Source organism: Echinops telfairi, unplaced genomic scaffold (assembly GCF_000313985.2).
Source record: "Echinops telfairi isolate 266 unplaced genomic scaffold, ASM31398v2 ScPeMD7_18;HRSCAF=68, whole genome shotgun sequence".
In the NCBI taxonomy this organism is placed as follows: domain Eukaryota; kingdom Metazoa; phylum Chordata; class Mammalia; order Afrosoricida; family Tenrecidae; genus Echinops; species Echinops telfairi.
The window spans coordinates 56,074,909-56,099,720 of record NW_022103915.1 but is presented as its reverse complement, the minus strand read 5'-3'; the positions used below and the strand labels follow the sequence as shown (position 1 = coordinate 56,099,720).

Genomic DNA, 24,812 nt, shown 5'->3' with positions numbered 1-24,812 from the left:
TTTAAAAGTTTTATTGGCACATAAGCCACATATCATGATTCAATTTCTTACTTAATAATACTTATAACAATATGGAGTACTTAGTAAGTAAGATACTTAAATATGCTTACTTGATAGCAGCGAGTTAACTGAGTGTGAAACACCAATGCTCTCAAATGTACCTCAGGCCTTGAGCAGGATTGCAAACTGGTTTGAACCAGTCATGGCCGATGCAGTAAGGTGGAACGTTCCCAAATCCTTCAAGTTTAGGTGAAGTGGAATTGTAACCTGATGGGGAAAACGCCGGGTGGTAGCCCTGGAATGGGAGACTCCGAAGACGTAGTGAGCCCTTTCCAAGTCTGATGCAGGAGCCTGGATTATTTATTGCTAGACCTGTGGAGCACTAACTAGATTCAGAACAGGGTGGTCCTCAAGCAGGGCACTGCGGTTTCTGACTGTCGGACATGAGGTTTGCTGGCTATCACGGGCCTTAATTTTTAAGAGGGAGAATGAGTGTCCAGTAGAGTGTCAACCTCTACTTTTTCCTGTCCTGATTATTGCTCGAGTTCACTCATATTCTACACATTTGGATCCATTTCACGTTCACTTGGCTGGTTGTGAGTGAACCTAGAAGACCTGGTTTGAAGCCCTAGTTTCCCATGAGGAAGGCAAGTACAAAATGCTGTTTCATGACTCTCGGAGGAAATAGAACATTGCCCAGAATCCATCTTATAAATAGTCTTTCTCAGAAAACAAGAGGACTGAACTGGGAAGGAACTATGTTTGGGATAATCTTATCCTTATCGGGTGCCTTAAAGACATGGTAAGTCATGATACAACAAATAGTTTCCTTTTGTAAAAAGCAACAACAAAAGCAACGTCTCAATTAACCCCAAGTAGGCGTATGGCTAAATAACAGCAAAGGCATGCTGCAAATTCAAAAAGGAATCTTGTCAACCAGTGGACTGGTCCGCCTCCTGATTTTCCAGTCTCCTTACGTGACTGGAACTCCTGGCGTCCCAGAGCTGCTGCCCCAGGCTGCTCCTTCTCTTACCTCCCCTCCTGAAGTTCCCGTTGGTGCTTTTCCAAGAGCTCCTTGTGCAGCTGCGCTTTCTCAAGAGCGTGCTTCTCCGCCAGGCTCTGCAGCTGCTCCTGGTGAAGGTGCTCTAGTTCCTGAGTTAAGTCTCTCACCTTCCCTTCTGCCCAGGCGCCCTCGTGAAGGAGTCCTTCCCTTTCTCGGTCAAAGCTTTCCTCTACCTGCGCCAGCCTGGCCTGGAGCTCTACTTCATGTTCCAGTCTCAGCTTCTCCTGCAGATGGGTCCGTTCTTCATCGAACTGCCGTCGCAGTTGCCTTTTCTCCTCCTGGTGTCTGCAGGTAGCCTCGTGTTGTGCCTCCTTTAGCACCACTGCCTGTTCCTGAAGTCCGGTGATTTCGTTTTTAAGGCCACTGATCTGCTTTTCCAAGGCGTGCACTTGCCCCTCATACTGCTGTCTCATGCGCTCCTGCTCCTTTCCGCAGGTGAGCCTGGTGTCGTCTAGCTGGTTTTCATAATGGCGGACCTAAAAGCACAAAGTGAAAGCACAACCAGATGATCTAACCCCCGGCCACAGATCGGAGAGTGATGAGGGGCGCAGAGCAGCAAGTATTGTTTTCTGTAAGACACTCTTCTGTTTTCCCATTTTGTTTTAGAAATTAACTTCAATCAAGAAAATTTAAGGAACAAAAGAAAAACTAAGTAGGATAAGCTTTCCTTTTAAGCCAGGCTGAATTGTATTCGTTTCTGGACATCCCTATTAAAAATTGAGACGACCTTCAAACAAAACATTTGTCTTCCAGTGCATCCTTTTAAGCAGTACGCATAAAAGTGTAAAATAATTCAATTCAAATATTTACTGAACACCTCTTGGGCCTCATGGGAACACGAAGTGGGTAAGACATAGTCCCTGCCATGAGGGTGCAACCAGGATAGACGTGGTTATGCCAACGACAAACAAGGATACCACACAAGGCCGCGTATAAAAATAGAAGGCATGGAGAAAGATAAGAAGCTACAATGTAAAATGGGAGCACAACAGGGAGGAAACCCACGCTTGGTTGAGGAAATTCACAAAGCGTTTCATGACAGAAGCGGCCTTTGATAGACATGCTGCATGGGAGTAGATTTTCAGGAAGTACGAGTGTGAGCAGAGATAGGGTGGCACAAGAGGATGGACCCTGATGGAGAGCAGTCAACTACCTTATTTGGCAGGAGGCTAACTTAACTCAAAGATGGTGACAGAAACCTGGACGGGTACGTAGAGGGGCTGGAAGCCCAAGGGTCACAGCCTGCATCTAGCTCAGTAGCTAATGCTGTATCAAAGAGCTTTCTATGGCACGAACCCACAGCAGCCAGTTAGATGCAAGCTTGAGTATTAGCATGTTATCAGGTTGGAAATAATATTATAGCCTCTAAGAGTCAAATTTCACATTGGCCAGAGCTGAAGCTACTACAAATTGGGGAAATCTTCTCCCAGGAGGACCAGGCCTCTCTCAGCCTATAGGACCAGTCTAAGGGAGTGGCTTTGGGTAGCTACTAGACAGGGCAGGAAATGCATACAAGTGTACATGCTGAGGAATAAAAACTGGGAATGCCCTGCAGGCAAAGCCCCTTCCAACTCAAGCTAGAGAACTGGACGGGCAGGGACTTACTTTCTCTTCAAACTCCAGTCTCAGGCGACACAAATCCCGGTGGTGGTGCTCTTTCATCTGCTCAATCACCAGCTCCGCCTCAATGCTCATGTTCAGGGGATTGCACCCTTCGGAACCAAGCCCTGAAAACACAGGGACCACTGACAAGGGGGCAGACGCTTCAAATAACAACCTGGCCTTTGAGGGGGACAGCCAGTTAAACTAAGAAAGAATTAGTAGCCTAAATTGCTCCAGAGGTGACTTACGATGAATCCATGGCTGATCAGTCGATTCCCACTTAGAGAGAACCCGTCACAGAAGAGAATGGCTCCCCAGGGTTTCTATTGCTACTGTCTCGTTACTTGGAATCTAATCTCTAGAGAAGCACATCTGCGGGCTCCTTCTGTGGTGTCACTCGGTGGGCTCAAGCCAGAGCAAATCTTCAGATCAGTAGCTGAGTGTAAGCCATGTCTGCTACCCAGAGCCCTCTCAAGGGGGAGGCAGCAAACAGATGAAGGGGAACAGAGTCCTCCTTCTAGGAGTCCTTCCTTCCATCAAATCGTAACAAAATCCCTCTTTGGAACAGCAGGTAGGCAGAGATCAGTAGAGCAACTGCTGCTTCAAGAAGACCCCTACGTGAAAATGCCGCATGATGAGGTCATTTGGTGAAACCAGCCAGTCATTGGCCCATCCAACAGCACTGAGTGACAAGTCAGTAACAGGGCCACTGGTCATGGGGATGGATGGCCGGCAACATACTTGCTGCTCTGTCTAAAAGACTTCCCTTCCCAGGGCAAGAGAGCTAGTGTTCCCCTCAACATTTCAGCTAACTAGGCATTGTAATACGAATTTTTTACAATGTGGAAGGAACTACATCTTAAATTATCATCTAAATTTAAAAACAGAGTATACGTTAGGGACCTGGTTATAGGCAGTTTATTCATATGAGTTCACTTCTGTAACTCCCCTTGATGACGCCTAAGAGGGACACTGGTTGAAATGTGAAGCCTGTCTTGGGAGCTGACCTAGTGTAGAGACACAATGGTCATGTGTAATAGTATGTAGAAACTATTCCAGTGGGTGGTGTTGATGGGATACTTTCAGATGGAGAAAGAGATTCTTCTGGGCTGGGTCCAACAGTTCAGACTGCCGGTCTTGCTCTGACCTCTCTCTTCCTCCAAGTGACACCTGGGCTATGAGCCACCCACGATGGTGCAGCTTCATTCACCCCAGTACTTTGTCATTCATGGGAAAGCCCAGAAGCAGCCCCCGAGTTATAGCATCAGTTGGACTCCATCCTTAGACTACAATCAGTGAGCCAAGAGCCAGAGAAAAGGCCTTACAGCTTCTCCCTTCCTCCTCCCCAGCCACTTATTTCACAGTGAAACAGGAGAGGAGGATAAGCCACCCTGCAAAAACGTACGTTAGTTAGTCGGGAAAATGATTTGTAACAGAGAAAACTGGTTGGAAGCCCTAATTAGGGTTTCTGAAATTGAAACTCAATACACCTGAGGAAAGAGGCAGGCTGCCAGGAAGGAGGAAAAGGACTCCTGGCGAATGGAGGCGAGGTCTCAGACAACTCTACCTTCTCAGCGCCCCACTCAAAGTCTTCCTCAAAGGCATAGGAGGCTGGTCCTCAGTCCTCGATGATCTTACTGTTCTGCAGAAGCACCACTGACGGCACAGCCAGCAGAAGAGAACCAGCTTTGGGTTCTGTGGTCTCTGGCTGGCCCACTCTCCAAAACCACTTTCATATCAGCTACACACTCTTAAAAAGGGAGGATTCAGCAAGAACTCGTGCCTAAATTCTAACACTCCAAAGGACTGGATTCTCAGATTTGTGGCCAGTTTTGTTGTTGGTGGTTTGGTTTGGTTTAAAAACTGAGCAAATACCCTTGTGGCTTGATTTTTCCATTCCTTTGTGGAAGCGCATCCAAATCAGACGGAAATATTTTCAAGACAACTTCAAGGACAAACTGAAAACAAGACCTCAAGCAAAACAAATCAAGACAATGCTATTGGCTATTTTTTTCCCTCGCTTGCTACAATTTTGCAGTCTAACATTTAACCATGATCCTCAAAACAAAGGCCAATGGCAGAGATTCTGGAAAGTGGTTGGTGTTTGAGTATGTTTACCCTGGTCAGGCTCAATGCCACCGCAGGTACCATCCAGCTCTTCTGATAGGGAGCTCTTCCCGGGGACTCTGAAGACTTTGCCTTGTGCACGGTATTCCTCCAGCTCCGACTGCAGTTCATCCACTTGGTCTTGTAACACCTGGGATGGAAAAGCCAACGCAGGTCATTGTTAAACCTCTGTGCTGCAAAGGACACCATCCACTTACAGGAGGTGCTAGAACAAGTAAGTCTATGGGGCGGCAAGTAGTGACTTGGTCTCTGAGCATGGGGACATGGGAAAGATCACAGTCCAGGTACAAGACTTGCTTTCTGGATCCTGAAAATGGTCTCAAACAGCTTTGGGTGACAGTTGCATAACGGTACCCATGAGGAGGCTTCAAGAAGTTCCTGGACAAAATGCCATCATCATGGAAGTCCATTTTTTCCACGAACTTTTTGAAGGCCCTCTATACAATGACCTTTAAAAGGCTGAAGTGCACAGTTGGCAAAGCTGTGAAAAAAAGAAGTGGCCAGAATTGGGTGACTTGGTTTAGGGAGAGCTGACAGATTTCAACGAAAGGACATGCAGGAAAACAGTTCTACGTGATCAGAGTCAAGAGTTCATGGTAAAAAGCAGCAGCAATGTTTAATTTCCTGTCTCAAAATGCGCGCCCCCATTGGCTGAAAAAGCAGGCAGCGAGAAACCACAAGAAAAGGCACGGTTTCCTAGTCTCTGGTCAACAGCAATTCTCGTCTAAAGCAGTGGAATTCAGTGCTACTTACCTTGTTAAAACAAGAAAGTCTTTGCTGTTTCAGGGGGGAAATAAAACCCAAATGGCTAAAGTCTGGGGAAGTGCTTTTTAAAATGAAACAAAACAAACTGCCCGCATGGAGTCAACTCCTGCTCACAGCGACCCTGTCAGGACAGGGCGGACCTGCCCCCGGGGGCTTCTAAGACCGTACCTCTTCCCGAGAGAGAAAACCTCATGATTCTCTTGAGAAGCAGGTGGTTTCGAACTGCTGACTGCGTGCCACCAGCCCAACATGTAACCGACTAACTCCCAGGGCTCCTCTTCACAATGAGAGGTTCTTGTTATTTATAAGCCTATTTTGTCCTTCCTGGGAGGCATTTGCCACCTCCAGCCTGGCTGGGTGGTTTCTGTCCCACTGCATCTTGTAAAGCCAGTAAAGGATGGCTGTGGAGAGGGGCGGGGGAAATGTCCAATCCTAGAAGGACCACACATTCTTCCACTGGGAATAAAACCCTATTTTCCCTCCAAACACTTGCAACTTCTGGCCTAGATAAAGAAGACTTACAGGCAGTTTGCACGATTCCCTAATACAGCAGTTCTCAACCTGTGGCTGGGTTGAGACCCCTTTGGGGGTGGAACGACCCTTTCACAGTGATTGCTTAACTCTTAACAGTAGCAAAATGGCAGTTATGTGGCAACGAAAATAATGTTAAGGTTGCGGGGTCACCACAACATGAGGAGACTGTATTAAAGGGTCCTGGTATTAGGAAGGTCGAGAAACACTGTCCTAGTACCTCAGGATATTGAGTAGTGACATTAATAGCTAATGTCTGAGCAAGTGCCTCCTAAGGGCCTGGCACTGTTGTAAGCATGTTACTCAGATTCACTCATTGAATCTTCCCAACAGCCCTCCTCAACAGACTCTCGGCTTTTCCATGTTAAAGAGGAGGAACCGCAGCTCACACAGATCAAGCGGCTGGCACACCGTCGTGTGGCCGGGGAACAGTGGTGGGGGGCCACCCACTTACGCGGCACTGCTGCTCGTACTCGTGCCTCAGCTGCGCCAGCCTCTCTTCTTGCAGAAAGAATTCAGCACTGCTGGGATCAAGGTCACCAAACTAGAAGAAGAAAAGACAAGGCTGTCATTTCCCCTCCCATGTCCCTCTCTGACCTGTAACATGCCCTTGGACCCATAACGGGCCCCAGTTTTCTCATGAGTATGAAAGGAATGTGACACTTCTGCAAAAACAGCGCTGGATGGAGGGCATGCTGGAGCAGTTTCCCAAAGTAGGCAATGCCACCCCCTGGTAGCTCCCTACATTTTATCCAGATTTATGGGCTATAGTACAAAGGTGTTTAATTGCCGGGGGTGGGGGTGGGGGCACTGAATAACATTGTTTCTGGAAAGGGAGCAGGAGGCCAAGTAAGTTTGAGGAGCTACTTGCTAGCGTGACGGGCTCAGCAGGCTGTGCTTCCCGGGGCCATGCAGCTGCTTCCCAGCGACCAGGGCGCAGAGGACAGCTTCCTTCGCAAGTCCCACCTCTCCTCTGGGAAGTGACCCTGGCACTCTCTGGGCTGCACACAGGAGAGCAGGCTGAAACACGCTTACCTTCTCTGCTAACACGCTGTCCAAATTCCTCTGAAGTCTGCTTGTCAGATGTTCATATTCGGCCAGTTTCTCTGCGTTCTCCACGAGCTCCTTTTCCAGACGACTGTTTTCCTGGAGACAGTGAACACGACGTGGATGGGAAAATAAGCAACCGTCTGTACCAGCTGAGCGCAAGCACGCGCCAGTGCTTAGGGGCGCAAACTCGCCTAGCTCGAGGAGCTCCAGGGGCACAGGAGACCAAAGTGAATATGAAATCTGACATCGATCCAAGAACCCCAAACCTGACTCTTTTTGCAAACCTGTCAAATTGTACTCTGTCCACCAGCATAGGAACCCTGGCAGCCACGTGTGGCCAGGGAGCACTTGAAATCTATTTGGGACAAAGTGAGGTGCTGTAAATAGACAGTGCACACTAGATTTCAAATAGTACAAAAATGAAAAACATTTTTATATAGTTGCATTACATGTCAAAAATGGTAACTTTTTGGCAATATTGGGTTACATGAACAATTTGAAATTAATTTCACTTGTTTCTTTCTAGATCTTTAATGTGGCTCTTCACAGATCTGATGATCTATGTGGCTTACATTATGTTTCTGCGGAACAGCACTTTCGTAGAACATTTAACAACATGAAATACGTTCTTAAATATATTGTCAAAGAAAACTGATGATAAAATCCAGGAACAGGAATGGGAGTAGCGAAACCAGGAAGGTGGGGAGAGGAGGTGAGGAAGGGGCAACCGACTGTGATGATCAATCCATCAACACATAACCATACCACCCCACCCCCCCCACAGGGGGATGAACAACAGAAACTGGGGGAAGGGAGACAGCAGATAGTGTGAGATATGAAAATAATAATTTATAATTTATCAAGGGGCCAAGAGGGTGGGGGGGAGTGGATGGGGAGAAAGAGGAGCTGACACCAAGGGCTCAATAGAAAATAAATGTCTAAAAAATGGTGATGGCAACATATGTACAAATGTGCGATACAAATGATGTATGGATTGTTGTAAGAGCCCTCAATAAAATGTTTGTTTGCAACACCTTGTTCAGCTGTCAGCAAAAAAAGAACTCAGAAATAACTGTAAAAAGTTGGATAACTATAGTCAATTTTTAGTTAGTTTGGTTTATAGTTAATTTATATATTTATTTTGGCTTTAAATATCTAAAAGCCACATTATAAGTTGTTCATAAATTTTTATTTTAATGGAAAGCAAGGTTTCTCCCACCAGACTTTACTCCTTTTACCCTTTCTTAGGAATTAGGTAAAAGTTTACAGAGCAGATCAGTGCCCCCTTCAACAATCCATACGCTTTATTTGATTTCATTGCTTGCAATCCCCACAATATAGCATCACTTATCCCTTTCCTTCCCCCATTTCCTGTCCCTATTCCTTTCTCTCCTAAGCCTTCTGAACTCTGTCCTGGGGTAAATGCTTCTTTGATCTCAAACGGTTGATTATTCTAAGGTGTGTGTATTCCCCTAAGGTTACTGATCCCTTCATAAGCCTGCTGTTTGACTCAAAACTGAACTTTGGGGCTGCGTTCCTTCCTAGCCTCACACGTTACTAAGAAGGGTAACGAAGGGTCTTAATCTTGGGGGTCTCAGCAGTCTCTGTATGACCAGTAAGCTTGGTCTTGTTGATGATTTTGAGTCCTGTTCTACATTTTCCCCCAACTTATGCATGACTGCTAATGTAATTCCTTTCAGATCAATTAATAGCGGTAGCAGGTACCACCATCTGGTCAAAGAGTTACGGAGACTGATGCCCATGGGGCCAGCTCATTAGTTCTCTGGACTAATAGTTTCTCTATGTCTTTAGTTTTCTCCACCTATCTTTCCTCCAAACAGGGAGAGATCATAGTTTCATCTGAGGTGGTTGCTCATGAGCTTTTAAGACCCCAAACGCTACTCATCAAAGTAGGTTGTCGAACACTGTCTTTGTGGACTTAAAAAAAATTTTTTTTAATTTAAAAGGGTTTGTATCTAAGGACGTGGGAAGGACTTCAAAAAAGTTAATGGAAAAATTCCATTACCTTTCAATTCCATTTTCCCACAAACTTCTTGAAGCCCCTTCATAGAGTATTGTTCAGTCTGATTTTGACACACATTTGTACAAAAGTATACATGAGTAAAACTGTAGACATGCCAATTCCTTGACATATTTTCTTCTCCAGTGTTACAGACTGACTAGAAGAACATAAAGTGCATTGTGCCAAAGGAATATAAAGCCAGTATATTTTTAATGCATCCTCGTTCACACTCTCACATAGCAATATGGAGTGAAAAAATAATGTATTTGAAGCATTAAGGAAAAAAACCCCTATCTTCCTCTCCAAATGCCAACTCTACAACTCTAATCATTCAAAGTGCATCTAAGTTTAGATGTGGAAACAGTAAGGAACATTCTGTGTGTGCTGGATGAACACTGTGCTGGTACTCTGGAAACAGACACAGCGGGCAGTGTTACTGACCACACGGAATACCCGAGCTGGGCCTGAGGAGGGAGACAGACAGGGATGCATCCCTCCGTAACACAACAGGAAACGCACTACGAGCTCTGTCTGCGGCGAGTGTCTGGGGCCCCGATGGACGGGAAGTGTGCTGGAGTTGAGGTGCACGGAGCTAGGTTGCTGGTAAGAGGTGACATTAGAGAGGAGTGATGATGAGCCCCCTGTACTGCCAATGTGTTTTTACCACCACGATTCTATTTGATTTCCAGGGAGGCAACTCGGGCAGCCATGCTGTTGCTGAGTTGATTCCAATTAAGGAGACCCCATGGACAAAGAGTAGTCTGCTCCATCGGCTTTTCAAGGCTGATCTGTGGAAGCAGACCACCGGACCTATCTTCCAAGGTACCTGTGGGTGGGGCTGAACCACCCACCTTTCATCTAATAGCCGAAGTGCTTCACTCGTGGGAGCCCTGGAGCCCTCGTAGGGAGGCTGTCTGCTGGACGGAAGGGCCAAGGGAGGAAAGGACGGGTCAAGATCCACATTGGTTAGGAAGTAGGAGGATTTCTAGACTTATTTCAGAGCATATGAAAACGGGGAGGAAAAGGATAAGGCCAAGCGATATCTCTGAACACCGTGGGTCTTAGGAAACTGATTAACGTTGACCGAGTGCAGGCGACTGAGGATTTTAGTCTGTGACAAACAGCACACGGCACTGATGTAGATTCGGGAGAGGAGGAAGGAGAGTTTGCGGTTTGCTGGCTAGCGAGATAATGAGCTGTTTCTGGTGTGTGGCATTTCAAAAACCTTTCCTAGTAGCTAAAAAAGTGAACATTTCACCTGTTTTTCTTACTTTACAGACACTGTAGACGTAGCGTCTCGCTTGATCCCATCAACCCTATGGGGTCCTCATCATTCTGGGCCCTTTTGTGCACTAGTAACCAGGCCTGGGTAACTTGCTCAAGGTTTGATAGTAAGTGGTTGTTGGTGCTGGTATCTGAATCAGGCAGTCTGGTCTCTAAACGATCCTGCATCAAATAACCTGCCACCAGAGTGCGGTCAACAGGAGGACTGCTCCCCACTACTGAGGCAGCAGGAGAGGTGGGGAGGGTGTATCAGGAGAAAGGCTCATTTGGAGGCAGAAAGCAGCAAAGCCCGCAGCTTGTGTGTGGGAGGACTGAGGCCATCTAAGCGCTGGGGGCAGGGGCGCAAGCAGCAGCTAGGGGGGAATGGGGAGAGGCTCCCTGGCGCCAAACAGCCCAGAGGACTCAGAACAACTTCAGGGGTAAGAAGAACAAGGTGCTCTACACAACGCAGTTGACAAATCAGAAGCCTGGATACCCCTAAAATCCAGATCCTGGCAAGCGCCTTGTCTCAGCTGTGCAGACATGCCCTCTTGACACCCTGGGTGTTCCACGTTAACCCGTGACCTGTGTCCCCAGCGGGAACACACACTATAGAACTCACAGGACGCTTACCTTTAGCGAGAGGGCGAGGCGGTCCCGGATGTAGTTTTCTTCCGCTTTTGCCTTTTCGATTTCCTGTTCGAGGTCTAAGCGCTGCTTGCCAATCTGCTGCAGGAGCTGCTCTCTCTCCTTGCGGAGCTCATTCTTCAAGGCGGCTGTGCGCTCCTTGTACTCCTCATCCAGTTTCCTGTGGGGAGGGCCGACCAAGACACCGCCATCAGCTCCCCCAGGGCTGCACCCCCAATGCAAAGACAAGTGCAAAGGACCCTGAACAACGACTGAACATGGCCTGCTGTTCTTTGGGTTCGGACCACATGGAAAACACTGCAGCCTGGTGAGGCCAAGCAGGCAGGGAGCGTGGGGCCAGGGTGCGGGAACGGAAGGCCCTAAGCCGACCAGTCACACCTGAGGTTGTGCTCATTGCGCCGCTCGATGGCCGCATGGTGATCGTCCACCTCCATGGCCATCAGAGACTTGAGCTTCTCGGCCTTATCCAGATCCGACCGCAGCTTCTCTTTTTCTCTGACTACCTGATCGACTCGCTCCCTAGAATCAGAAACAAACTGAGTGAAAGGAAGGCTATTTCTGAGCAACGAGTAGATCCAAAAGAGCTCTAATCTGATGCGCTCCAACACAAAAGCAAAACCAAGACAACCGAAGCCCTCATGAAACAGGAAAGCGAGAAGGCAGCCCACAGCTCCCTTCAAAAGCCTGCTCACGAGTCTAAGCTCTACCTCATTGTCCTACAGTGTAAGAGTTATGCGGTACTTAGAAGTAATAAGAAATAGCCATATTTGCATAGAGGCTGGGAGAGCGTTTATCACAGGCTGGGACTGCCAGATCACGAGGAAAGGGTCAGAGCAGCGAACAGGCTGCTGGACTCACAGCAAATGCCGGATCTCCGCCTTAAAGCTGGCCAGCGCCGCCTGGTGAATGCTGTTCTTGGTGACCAAAAGTTCATTTTCAAAAGCCAGGGTCAATTCCATCAGGTTGACATTTCCATCAAGACTGAAATCCAAGGCCTAGAAATCAAAACCAGGCTAAGTTTAAGACAATTACACATTCCATCCTCTGAAAGCAGAAAGCAGGAAGGCTCACGACACACAGATACCAGAATTTATGGTTAAAAGACTGGACTGATTGCATTTTAGTGATTGCTTAGTGTGATCGTGAAGGTTTATTGTGTCAATGTCAACCTGGCCAATGAACACATGTGGGATTAATTAAAGGGCGAAGAGATCAATGGTTCGGCGAGCCTCGTCTTTCTTGTTTCTTGTTTTCTGATGGTTGGACCAGTGTGCAGCTGCCTTAGCTAGTTCTCTGCCTCCGCTGGCAAGGCTCACTTCCTGCAAGACATCCCTGAGGAGAAGCCACATGGACCTATCCTGATGCAGTCCTGGGTGCTGGAGCAGCCGCTTGGAGATCCCTGCCAGCGCTGAGATGCTGATACGCTCACTGATTCTGCTTTCCTCCTGTAGTCGACGTCATTGCGTGTGTTTTGTGAGGCTTGGATTGGACTGGGCTGGGAGGCTTAATGCACCATTACCCTTTATATAAAACTCTCATAAAATATGAGTGTTGATGAATTTTGTGTCTCTAGTCTACCCAGACGAACACACTTAGGAAGAGTGTTTATATTCTAGAACATGTCTAAGTTCTCTGTAAGAAAACCATATAAACATATTTGTATGTCTGTTAAAAACAGTATCTAACACTGAAAATAAACTCAGTAGTGTAATTCTAATCTTCCAAACAGAGATCGAATCAGATCCTTTTCCTCTGTCAATGGTTTAGGGCTTAATAACAAGGAAAACAGTTTGCAATAGATTCCTGGCTAAAGAAAGTGTGAAAAGTTGTCACTTATGGGGATCTGAAGTCATTACGGAAAAACAAAATCAAATCACAGTTTTAAAAGAAACTGGAGCTTTGTAACTCTTCCCCGATTTGTCACAAGTCTTTTAGATGCCACACCTTCAGGATCTCCTGACTGTTCTCAACGCCTTCTTCCTGCCAGGTGTCAAGGATTCTCTCTACAGACGCATAGCCCATCCCGTCATCCAAGCAGGAAAACACCCGAAAGCCAATGGTACTTGTCATTGCCGACAGGGTTGTGGTTCGCCGTCCACTCTCATCAAAAGACTGAAGGAAGACAGAGAATTGAGCAAGATCAGCTTAAGTCCAGGCATTCCAACAAGAAGTTGGCCAAGAGTAGAACAGGTCAGTCCAACCCACAATGAGCAGCAGGCACGCTTCCAGAATACACACTGCTGGAAAAAGGGGTCATGGGCCCCTTCCATCTCTCCTAAATGGACCAAGAATGCAAAGCTTATCAGAAACAACTGGCTTGGTCGAATCCTTTGAGAGAGATGAGACAGGTCACTGTTTCACATCAGGATTCTCCTGACCCACAGCTGACACTAAGAGGTGTAATTAGTGGCTTTTCCACACTGTAATTTATGGTCCTTTCTCAAACCAAACTTTCCCTTCCCAGTGGGGTTTAGTCTTTTGTCCCCTTCAGTTTTCTTCTCTCCTTATAAATATTGTTCTCCAGATAACAAATTCATGGAAAACGATCCAATGAGTTGCTGGGTCTACCCACAAAGAAACTGCTTCCTATTATCGCTTACCTGCATGGAGAGGTGCCTTTTCAACTGTCTGTACGGAGTAGATACTGATGGTGTGAGGGACTTTCCATTCTTGAACAAGCCATAGAAAAACTCTTCCACACTCATGGTACCATCAGGGTCAAGGTTATGGAAGACATCCTCCAGCGTCTGGAAAAGGAAAACCACACATAGCGCAAGCCTCTCCCTCTCAATAACGCAAATGACACGTCTGGCCGATAGAAGCCAGCTCCGTTACTGATTCCAGGAGCCCGGAGGTGGGGGGAGGGGAGGTCCTTGCACTGAGCTTATTTCCCTTTCCAGAAATGACATGTCCTTTTCACTCCCACAAACGAAATAAAAGTCAGTTTTCAACATCCTCCTGGTCTTATGCAGTTTAGCAATGATCTGTTTTCTCTTTCACTCACACTCCTAGGACAGGTAACTAGACAGGTGAAAAAAAAAAAAGCATCACTCCCAGGGTTAGAGTTCATACATTCAGGGGTTTATTCTAAATGAAACCTGTTCAAATGTGTCTCTAGGATCAGTGGACGGCTGTAGACAAGTTTCCTCAAGAATACACTTGTCTTAGTCTCCAGGTTGAGAAGAAGAAGAAGTGGGGGGAAAGTCCAACTGAAAGAGTGGCTGCCAAGGGGATCTGCTGGGCCAATTAGACTCAAGCCAGACAGGTCAGCACAGAAGCGTGGTGACAGTTTGGGGGACTCCCAGTGGATAATGTTGACAACGTTTCTCAAAGGACACAGGATGATCATGGGCTTCTTCGAAAGACATTTTAAGAAGATGGAAAACTGCATTGTAAGAAAAAGAAAATGCCGGGAGAACTGCACCAGGAACTTGATGTCCATCGTGACCACGCACCTGCTCACTCTCTCCGGGTTGCCAGGACTGCCCTGCGAGATCTGTGTTTGACACCTCACCCCCTCCGTCCTAGAGTTCTGACCTCACCCCTTCTGACTGCTTTCTTGTTCCTCAAACTCGAACGACACTTAGCGTGAGTCCACTGCGATGCCCTGACTACTGGCTTGGTATGGAGTGTATCAGAGTGTGGAATTCTTTGGGGAAGGCTGGGAGATGAACACACCACCTTCAGAACACAGACCTAGATGGGAGGGATGTTGAGAAGTAACACATTTTGATGTTTTTGCTTCATTCATTTTGTAACAATACTTTTAGACTTACCCTCATACTTAATGTTCTTGCTTGCTACTCATACATAAAAAGATTACCGTATATACTCGTGTAGAAGTCAAGTTTTTCAGCACATTTTTAATGCAGCTTTTGTAGTAAAATTAGGTGCCTCGGCTGATAATCGGGTCGGCTTATTCTCGAGTATATAGCTACTTAAAAATATATAAAGACATAGCTTCCCGGCATTGTGAGAACAGAAATTAGTTGGCCATTCATTAAGCCTTTTTATTGTGGCAACTCTCAGGGTATTTTGCTTATGCTGAGATTTTGAAATGGGTATGTTGGCATAGCAGCGGGGCCTGGGACGGGTGGCAATGATGTAAGCGTTTGGCTCTGAAGCCCATGATTTGGGGTTTAGGACCTTATTTGAAACAACACTTCATGCACATCCTATTTCAAGACGATTGCTACAATTACTATCATCTTGTAATTGTTGATCTTACTCCTTATGTGTTTCAGGCATTTCTTTTATCTCAAAAGCTTTCTCCCCAATTCACATTCAGTAGAAAATATGTGTCTTTTCTTTTTCTTTTTTTATACTACTTTCTCTGGAGAGGACTTTAGGATACCCTGAGACAAGAAAACCATTCTAAAGAGTGAAAAACTTTGGAAAAAGCAAAAGTTACTAATAGCGAATCTTATGATCAATCCACAAAAGTGGTATGTGGGGAAAGATTCTGAGACCCCAAGATCCCTCAGCTTCCCTCCTTGTTCTCATAAACCAAACGAATACTTTCTTAGAGGAATACTTTCAGGACCACCAAACTAGAAATTACGGTAAAATTCAGATGTGCTGATTAGAGTTAACAAGGTAATGTTTTAGAATCAATTCAATGGCAGTGAGTTTGGTTTTCCAGTTGATCTTAGATAAACACTTCCTGGCTAAATCAATGCACAGCCACCAGATGGCCTAAATGCCTATCATCTGAGCTCTTCCAAGTGGTGGAGCAGCCGAGTTGTGTCATTGATTTTTAGAAGGGGGAGAGGGTAAGGAGTGAAGAGAAGGATATGGGTCCAGAAGAGAGTGGGTAGGCTGAGATTGGTTAGAAAGAACTCCGGTTAAATGACCATTGGGGTGACCCGGCAAAAGCAATTATCTAGAATTGTGGGAGGAAAGTTTTAGTCCCATGATACCAGCCAGGTCTTTGGGTGGCTGGTTTCCCAATGTGTAAGTTGGGAACCCAGATATCCACAGAGGCCAGGAGGTGGGATAAATTAATGACAGAGGATATCTTAAAAACACTAGATGTAGCAGGGAATGAGATCAGAAGAATAGGATGGTGCTAGGCAGCCTCACTCAATGTTTTGATCAAAGACTCAACAGATGGAAGAAAAGTGTGGACCAGATTTTCAAACTCCTATGGAAACTAGACTTGCTGCATCCATGCTGACTAGGGAAACCCTTGAGTCTAATGCTCGGAGATAATCTTTTGACCTTGAATAGCAATGATCCTGTGAAGCTGTCACGAATCCAAATATGTGTAGCCCAAGTGATGAAGGGCATTTGCCTCAAGCATAGCACACTTGAGAAGAACTAACCGTAGCGTTTAAACCGACCCCAGTTCATCCACAGGCCAGCTGAGAACTTTAGAGGGGCAGAGAGAGTAAATTAGCAGGGATGAAACAACATGACCAGAAACAGTGAGGTGAGATATGTAACCAAAGTTAACGAGCCCAAACAAGCATGGGTGCATGCACAGAAACTAGCTGCTTCTCACCGTCAGTCACACGGAACCAAATCTTGTAATTTTTAGAAATATCTTCTAAATTTAAAAATCTTCCAATTTTTGAACTGTTGGGTGGGCCAAATAAAATAGCCCTTGGGCTGGAATCGGGCACTAGGCACTAGGCCTGCCTCCTCTGGTTGGCAGTGTCCTCGCTCCTAGAGGGCAGCACTATGGGGGCAGTAAGCGGGCGGGCTGGTTCCCTGTCATGGAGGCAGCAGTGGGCAACGGTGACCTCACTTTCCTCTTCTATAAAACGAGGGGTGACCCAGTCTTTAACCGCTGTCGGTGGAAAATCTCTCCGATCCCAAGTTATATGCTGATGAGGTCATCCTGAGCTCCAGCCCCTTGCAGTCTAGACTGAGCAACAGAGACAACTACAGCATTTCATGATCCTTCTTCTTTTTTTTTAAAGGAAGAAACTACTAAGTAAAAGCTAATATCCAATAACATTTTTTTTTTTAAGTCAGCCTACGACCAAAGGAAAATAACTAAATGTGCTACTTCTTGCCCTGGATTTTGGAAATGGCTCCACAAGAAAATACAACTTCCCCACAAATGACTGCTGTCTATTCCAAGGAATTAGTTCTAGATAAATAACCCAAGTTTGTGTAATAGTTCTTGGCAAAAACAACCCAAGGTTCTTTATACGGCACCAGCGTGTAATTTAGGAGGATGCCTTTAATCTTATGAGTCAACAAGCACCATTGGCATAAAAGTCTTACCCCTCAGACTTGCCAAAGACAATCAAGGGCACAAACGCCAAGGAGAAGGAAGAAAGGGTTCCTGTAGACCAGGCCACTTGGAAGCTGATGATAATAAAATTCTTTCTTGTTGGGAAAAATAATACCACTTATCCCCTGAGCAAGCAGACAGAAGGGATTCAAATATCATTATCATCCAAGATTCCTAAAGGCTACCACTCTAGTCCCAATTTCCCTCTCCAATTCTTGTTTTCAAAGACTTGGAATTATATTCTTTTGTTTCAAAACTATTCACCCTTCCAGTTGCCTCTCTTAATTTTTCAGAAAATATGAAAGTTTAGAGTCTTACTATGAAAGTAGAGATGAGTAGGGGCTTCTTCAAGACTTTCCTTTGTGTTTTTGAAAATCACCAACCTCCTTCATTTTCTCATGAGTAGAATGTGCTGATGACTACTTGGCAGGGTTTCCCAGCCCTAGGTCTCCTTACATCCATATGTCCAGTTAAAGAAGCTCAGATCATCTTCTGCACATGTTCCCCCGCCCCCTCCATCTGTGGCTCAACCTGCCTAAGAACCCGAATGATAAACTCATCAGCTTTCCAACTCAACGCAGTTCTACTGAGCTCTTCACTTATTCTTATTTCCCCACTTTCGCTGTATCAACACCACCGTGCTCAGTTCACTGACAGCGCCTGGAAGGAAGGGGCTCAGAGAGTGTTTCTGATCACCAGTTTTCCTGCTGCTGTTCCCACAACACAATGTGAACTCCTCAAAGGCAGAATCCGCCTGGCTGACATCCTTGGAGACAAGAGCAGACGGAGCCCCTCGACTGGGCCAGTTGGTGGCCCTGGCGTTGGGGGGGTTGAGGCCATCGGAGGCCCCCTGATAGAAAGGGTAGACAGCCGACTGCTGCAAAGCAAGCTCTCGGACACCCTGTGGTGGGCTGTGCTATGCTGACGCACATGGAGTCGCCTGGGCAGGAATAGACTCGAAAACCACAACGTGTGTGTGTTTAAAAAACTATGTTTCAGGAAGCCACAATATGGCTATTCCTAGGCACCAGATGGGCAGTTTACCGATGACCATGACTTGTATTCCTGAACAAAAACCTCAGGAAGGTTACCTCTCCATCGATGTTCTGTAAACCGTACTGCTCACAGAGAGAGAGCAGCTTCTTCCGGTTCAGGTGGCCGTCGCGGGTGACCCCCAGATCTTCACACACCTCCTGCAGCTTCTCTTCGAGCCAGTCTTGGGGCGGGGAAGGCCCACTTTGAGAGGCATTCAAGTTATCCGGGTTCCAAAACCGTAATTGGCCTGAAACAAAGGCATGGATTGTGCTGTCTCCCCAGGAATTGCACAGAGGAGCGCCTGCTCTCCAAGGAAAATGTCCTTTGGAAAGTTAGCAGGATGAGAAACAAGATTACAAATGTTCATTCTGTCATTATTTGATCCTGAAGTTCAAATGAAAGGTAGCCACTCACTGGTTTATAACTACAGCTACAGCAAATACATACTGTTGACCATCGCTTGTGCTACCCTGCACCAGGTTCCAGGCTTTATTCCAACGGTATGAAAATGGGCAGTTTGAGCCCCCAACGGGCTTTAAGAGAAGGCTGGGTGAGAACCATTCCAAAGAGCTTTCAAACCCCAGTCTCAACTATAGCTACCAGACTCCATTATCTCCATTTTCTGTCTAGAAAAGAGCTGCTTTTTTCTGAGGAGAATTAGCCTACTCAGAAGTCTTTCCATACTCTAACATTCTGATTTACATTAACATTCTGAAGCCAAACAAAGCAGGATTACAAGCTGGAGGCTCCTAACTACCCACATAGTAAGGATAAGTTCTGTCTGAAGATGTAAGCAATTTCAACTTGCTAATTTACAAATAAAAACTGCATATTTATCTTCCACTAAATGTGCCTACTCTCTACTGAAGTCTTTCATGCGTATAGCAGAGATGCTGCAAAGTCATCGCTTACACGCGAGGTCACTGTTGCTGCCCTAGGGGAGCCTGAAAGAACCTTGCAGGGTTGAGACGGGCACTTAATGCCATCCCAGCCATTACTGACAGACACGAAACCCATCACTGCGTGTTCTCCAGGCTGAACCCTAGAGACCACGTGGTAACTGGGCTCCGAGGACACTGCTGACTCAGAAAGGCTGGGAAGCAGTCTCTCGGCTGTACCACGCTGCCATCTGGTGGCCGCAGTGTCCATGCAGTCTTGGGCTTAACACATCTGAAGCTTGTTCAAAGCATGCATTCTAATAAGATTGCGGCGGAGTTTAGGGGGATCACGGGATGGTGCCAACAGTTCATGAGATGGCTGCTAACCATAGGGTTGACAGTTCAAAGGTGCCTGCGAAGAAAGGCTGGCATCTACTTCTGTAAACTCAACCACTGCAAACTTATAGAGCACAGTTCCTCTCTGACACACACAGGGAGGTCCCCGAAAGTTGGACTCGACAGGGCAGTAACTAATTACTTAGTTCAGAATTGTTCACACACTAATTTAAAAGTCTAAATAGGAAAGTGATTATCTCGTAGGTGGAAGTCTGCATCTCAGTCACCATCTCTTGCATTACGCTAAATGCTCACTCATATTTGAACACTGGAGCTACGACAATTTGAAACGCTTTTTTGGTAGTTTCTGCTATTACTTTTACAGTTAATTCCCAGCTGGTTTCCCGCGGGGAAGGCTCTGGGCACAGCTCTGGGAGATACAGGGGGGCAGGGGCGGAGACACACTAAGCGCTTACCTTCTGCTTCGTACTCCTCACTGTGCTTCCAGGGCTGAAGGAGGCAAGGGGAGAAGGTGAGTGTGCGTACGAACGTATCCAGAGAGCAAGCCTAGATTCTCCCAGACCAGGGAGCTCTTGGGCTCTGAAGCCGGTCATTTTTGCCACACAGAAAACACCAGAAGGCCATAACTGAAAAATATGTAAGTTCAACCCCTCAGGACTAATAATGAGAGTAGTGATACCAGGAGGGGAAGGGGAAGGTGGGGGAAGAAAAGGGGAACTGATCACAATGACCGACATATAACCCCCTCCCAGGGGAACGGACAACAGAAAAATGTGGTGAAGAGAGACAGCAGTTGGTGTAAGACATGAAAAAAAAAAATTATCAAGAGTTCATGAGGGAGGGTGGGTGGAGGAAGGAAGGGGGAAATGAGCTGATACCAAGGGCTCAAGTTGAAAGAAAATGTTTTGAAAATGATGTTTGCAACATATATATAAAGGTGCTTGACACAATGGATGAATGCATGGATTGTTTCAAGAGTTGTACAAGCCCCCAAGGCAATGATTTAAAAAAAATGATTTTAAAAAGTATGTAAGTTCAATGTTCAAATGCATCACAATGCTATTACAACAAAATGCCATTCATACACATGGCATCTATGGAAACTAGATAGCGCACAGTATGATCTTTTGGTTTGTATTATAATTTTATCAGTTCACTCAGCCTGTTGCTACATAAAGATATATCTCCAACCTGTGGGGTGGGGTGGGGGAAGGAAAGGTGGGGGGTGGTAAATGGGCCTCAACAATTTTCTTTTCCTTCATTGTTTACAAGCAGCTTCATTTACTTCCTCACGGCCAATGAGTGCATTGCAGCTCACAGTGACCCTACAGGGCAGAGCAGAACTGCCTCTGTGAGTTTCCGAGACTGTAATCCTTCATGGAGTAGAAAGCCTGGTCTTTCTCCTGGGGAGTTACTGTAGTTTCAGACTGCTGACCTTGCAGTTAGCAGCTCAGCACATAACCACTAAGCCATTTGGAGTTCTAAACAATCCTTAAACCTTCACTGACCAAAGAAAGCAGTGGTTCTCAACCTTCCTAATGCTGCGACCCTTTCATGCAATTCCTCATGTTGTGGTGACCCCTCAGCCATAAATGTATTTTTGTTGCTATTCATAACTGTAATTTTGCTACCGTTATGAATCGGGTGACCCCTGTGAAAGGGTCATTTGACCCCCAAAGGGGTCACGACCCACAGGTTGAGAACAGCTGTGGACAAAAGCCTGCCTGTCCCTCCACACTGAATCTCCTCATCCAACAGCAAATGACTTAATGCAAATAGTACTTCAGCACCCAAGAGGTGCAAAATTTATCGTAGGTTTTTATGAGCTACTTAAGATCTAAGTTGGTCAAAAGGAAATTAAATGCTTCAACTTTATAAGCATTACATTTTAATGCTTAAATGGATAGAATTGGCAAAAAAAAACATGTGTTGCTGGATTCAACACAAAAGCGAAGCTCAACTGGTACATAGAGATGTAAAAATACAACACACACAGACAGACAACTTCAAAAAGCCCGTGGGAACAGTTCTGAAAGCATATACAAATATTTATTATATTTACTCATTCAATTTTCAGTTCACCTTAAACTAGTAAGCAGTGAATTCAGAACAACTAGGTGCTACAACTTAGTGCTTCCAGTATCTTGGGCGGTCTTTTGGGATGGGGTGCATAATTCAAGTTCAGTTCTCAGGTGAGTTTTTCCCTGTGACTCTTTGGGGAGTCGGACCCCTAACAGCATCTGAGCATGCCTCAAGGAGATGGCAGCACGCGTGTCTGGCCCCAAATCCCTGCTTACTTACTAGCCCGGGGCCGGGGACGTTTCTTAACCTTCTTCGCCTCGGTTTCTCCATTTGTACAATGAAAAATAAAGCAGCACTTATGTCACAGAGTTGTGATAAAGTGCTTAGACTTGTGCCTGGTACGCAATGAGCACTATAGAAATCAGTCACTTTGTTGCGCATGTGTCTATACTCATTTTATAGGTGACTTTTTCCCCATTACCAAGTTTAAATTTAAAGATTAATTTAGGTAGACCAATTCAGGAAATTATCATTCAGATGAATTTTGTAAGACACGTGCATGGCTCCGAACAGATGTGCATCGAGCACAAAGCAGGTAATTCGCACAGGGGCAGACAGACAGATATGGGAGGATGCCCAACAGCAGTCATCAAAAGTCTAAATTAAAATCAAAGAATTATGCTATTCCTATTAAACTAGAAAACTGTCTGAAAGACAACCAACCCCTTCTCTTGTCAAAGGTGTCACCTAAAGTAGGGTCCGGTCTGATATTGCCTATTGGTAGCAATATAAAGATCCTATTCATACAGAAAATGGCTGCGTGTTTCAAAACTCATGAAAGTGCTCTTTGACCCAGTGATCTCACAAAGCAGTAAAAGAGGGGAATAGCCGTGTGCACAGGTGTGTGCACTGCAGCACTTTCTGAACCAGTAAGTCACTGAACACATTTTCAACGTTCAACAATGGGGCATAAAGTGTTATGATACGGCATAATGTAGTCATTAAAAACATAATTATAAATGCACGTCTGAACATGGAAAAACAGCTAATGAAATGTTAAATCAAAGGCCCTAGCGCCATTGACTCTACATCACTGCAAAAAAATATTTACACATGAAACAAAGGCTGGAAGGAAACAGATCATAAAATCAGGGGCATTTCAGTTGAGGGACTATGGGAGACCATTTTCTTTCCTTTGCTGTTATAAATGCTGTCTAGGCAACATAAATAGGTACAGCTTCAATCCTGGTTTGCCCACCTGCCCTAACATTGTCACTCAGTTCATGCCCTGTGTGTGTGTGGCCTGGGGGTGGAGATGGGGGGAGAGGGGCGAAGTTTTCCCCCCTGGGTATGTACCTCTCTGCACCATCTGCAAGGTCTGCCTGCTGGGGCCTGATGGACAGAGCTTGGTGGAGAGCCCCAGTGCTGCCGTGGAGGGGGTCCCCTGTGGACGCCAGTGCCTCTTAGCGCACTGGAGTGCAGGCAGACCAGGGGCATCAGGGACTGAGACCAACCGGAAGTGGTCCTGACTGGACACGGCTCCGCCAAACCCAGTGCGTGAGTGCGGTCCAGCTTGTGGCCATCCCCCGTGCTGCAGAGTAGGACGGCTGCCCCACAGGGGTGCCTCAGCCGCCGGCGTACAGGAACCCAGTAACCCAGGCCTTCTTCTATGGCACTGATGGGCGACTTCCACTCGCCAACCTTTAGGAGAGCTGAACATAAAGCTTCGGTATGGTACAGCCTTCTAACCCGGGGCAGCACCCACAGCTTAAATGATTTCACCTCCACCGTGAAGGCAAGCAGAGGTGGCTAGGTAAGAGGTCACTTAAACGAGTTCAAATCTCTGGCGGTACCACTTGGTCTTGGTGCATCTCCAGTGAGCAGTTCTAAGAAGCACAGGCCTAGCAAAGCCCAGCCCAGCGAGGAGGAGAGAAGCCAGCTGGCCAAATTGTCATTTTAGGACCTCCTCAACTGGAGGTGGAGTTCAGCACCCAGGCAGGTGTCATGCTTCTCGTTAGCCTGCACCAAGGGGTCTGTTCCTTTACCATCAGGGAGGTGAGCACACGACAGTGGACTGTTAGTGATTAAATTGCAATTGGGGGGGGGGGTGTCTGGTAGGGAAGGTTCAATTCATTCACAGCTCATTTATTTTCATTCTGACAGCCTGGAGCGAGTAGTTCCAATTAAAAAGCAGAGGGAGAGGGAGGGGAAGGCAGGTTGGAAGGTTGGGGGTGCGGGAAGCGGGGCTTAGATTATTCGGCTGCAGTACTGGGCAACACCAATGAAGGGAGGCATCAGTCTGGAACACGGTCATCGCATTGCTGCGGGTTGACGCAGCCTGCAGACACAGATCAAGTCCAGCACTTAAAGAGAGATCATCAAGGACATCTCTGGGAAAGCCGGGGGTGGGGTGGGGGTGGGGAGTGGGGGTGGTGAGACGGAGACGAGGAGGGGCCCATAATTGCTGGGAACGGTTCTTAATACTTAATTCACAAGAAAGAATGTCTAATCTCCCCCTCTGACATTTTAGGCAGGCCCTCACTGAATAAAGAATAGATAGTAATAAATTCTAAAAATAAGTTCATACTGTGGGACTTTACCGATTCACACTTGCAGGGCAAAAACTGCTGGGTGGTGAAACACAGGGGTCTAGGGGAGGCACTGCCTGGGTGGGCTCTGACTCTACTCCTTTCTGCGACCCCTCAGCACCATAGTTTGTCTGCAAAGTGGGGCTGAGTCTCCCACCTGCTGACCTGGTAGGCAGGTGGACACAGGCCCTGCGGTTTGGAAGTGTTCACTATTATTTCAGCCAAACAAGAGTGTGGTGCCGGGTTTGGACCCCGGCGCTGAACTCTGTGATCATTTTCATCTCCACCACCTGTGAGAACTTGGGAGGGGTTACCTAACCTCTACGTGCCTCAGTTTCTCCAGGGAGAAGTAAAGAATGACGGTTCCAAGCTCCCTGAGTGTGCTTCAGATTTGCAAAACGTCGCGTGCCACCAATTAAGTGACAAGTTGCTTGTGAGTCGCTGCACTTGGGTGTGCAAAATTAGTCCAGGGCAGCCGAGGAGAGCTGGGCAGAAGCACACCAGGGTGGGTTCCAAGAACAGTCCTGGAAGAGACTCCCTTTCAAAAGTACAGCTTTGAGCTGGTGGGTGTGGGGCTGTCGTGCAGATTTGATTTAATTTTAGAAGCCAGCCCTGT

General features: G+C 46.5%; 1 protein-coding gene across 1 annotated transcript in view; it reads right to left on the bottom strand.

Moving 5' to 3' along the window:
• Positions 1–24,812, bottom strand: part of NIN (ninein) — a 105,741-nt gene that overhangs the window by 36,708 nt on the left and 44,221 nt on the right. The window contains exons 5-16 of the mRNA XM_045287638.1: positions 20,042–20,075; positions 18,408–18,598; positions 13,673–13,819; positions 13,017–13,184; positions 11,931–12,067; positions 11,451–11,591; positions 11,058–11,232; positions 7,124–7,234; positions 6,543–6,632; positions 4,784–4,922; positions 2,669–2,790; positions 1,034–1,539 (exon numbers count right to left, since the gene is read on the bottom strand). Coding sequence (XP_045143573.1) covers positions 1,034–1,539; positions 2,669–2,790; positions 4,784–4,922; positions 6,543–6,632; positions 7,124–7,234; positions 11,058–11,232; positions 11,451–11,591; positions 11,931–12,067; positions 13,017–13,184; positions 13,673–13,819; positions 18,408–18,598; positions 20,042–20,075 — 1,961 coding nt within the window. The remainder of the gene's footprint in view (positions 1–1,033; positions 1,540–2,668; positions 2,791–4,783; positions 4,923–6,542; positions 6,633–7,123; positions 7,235–11,057; positions 11,233–11,450; positions 11,592–11,930; positions 12,068–13,016; positions 13,185–13,672; positions 13,820–18,407; positions 18,599–20,041; positions 20,076–24,812) is intronic.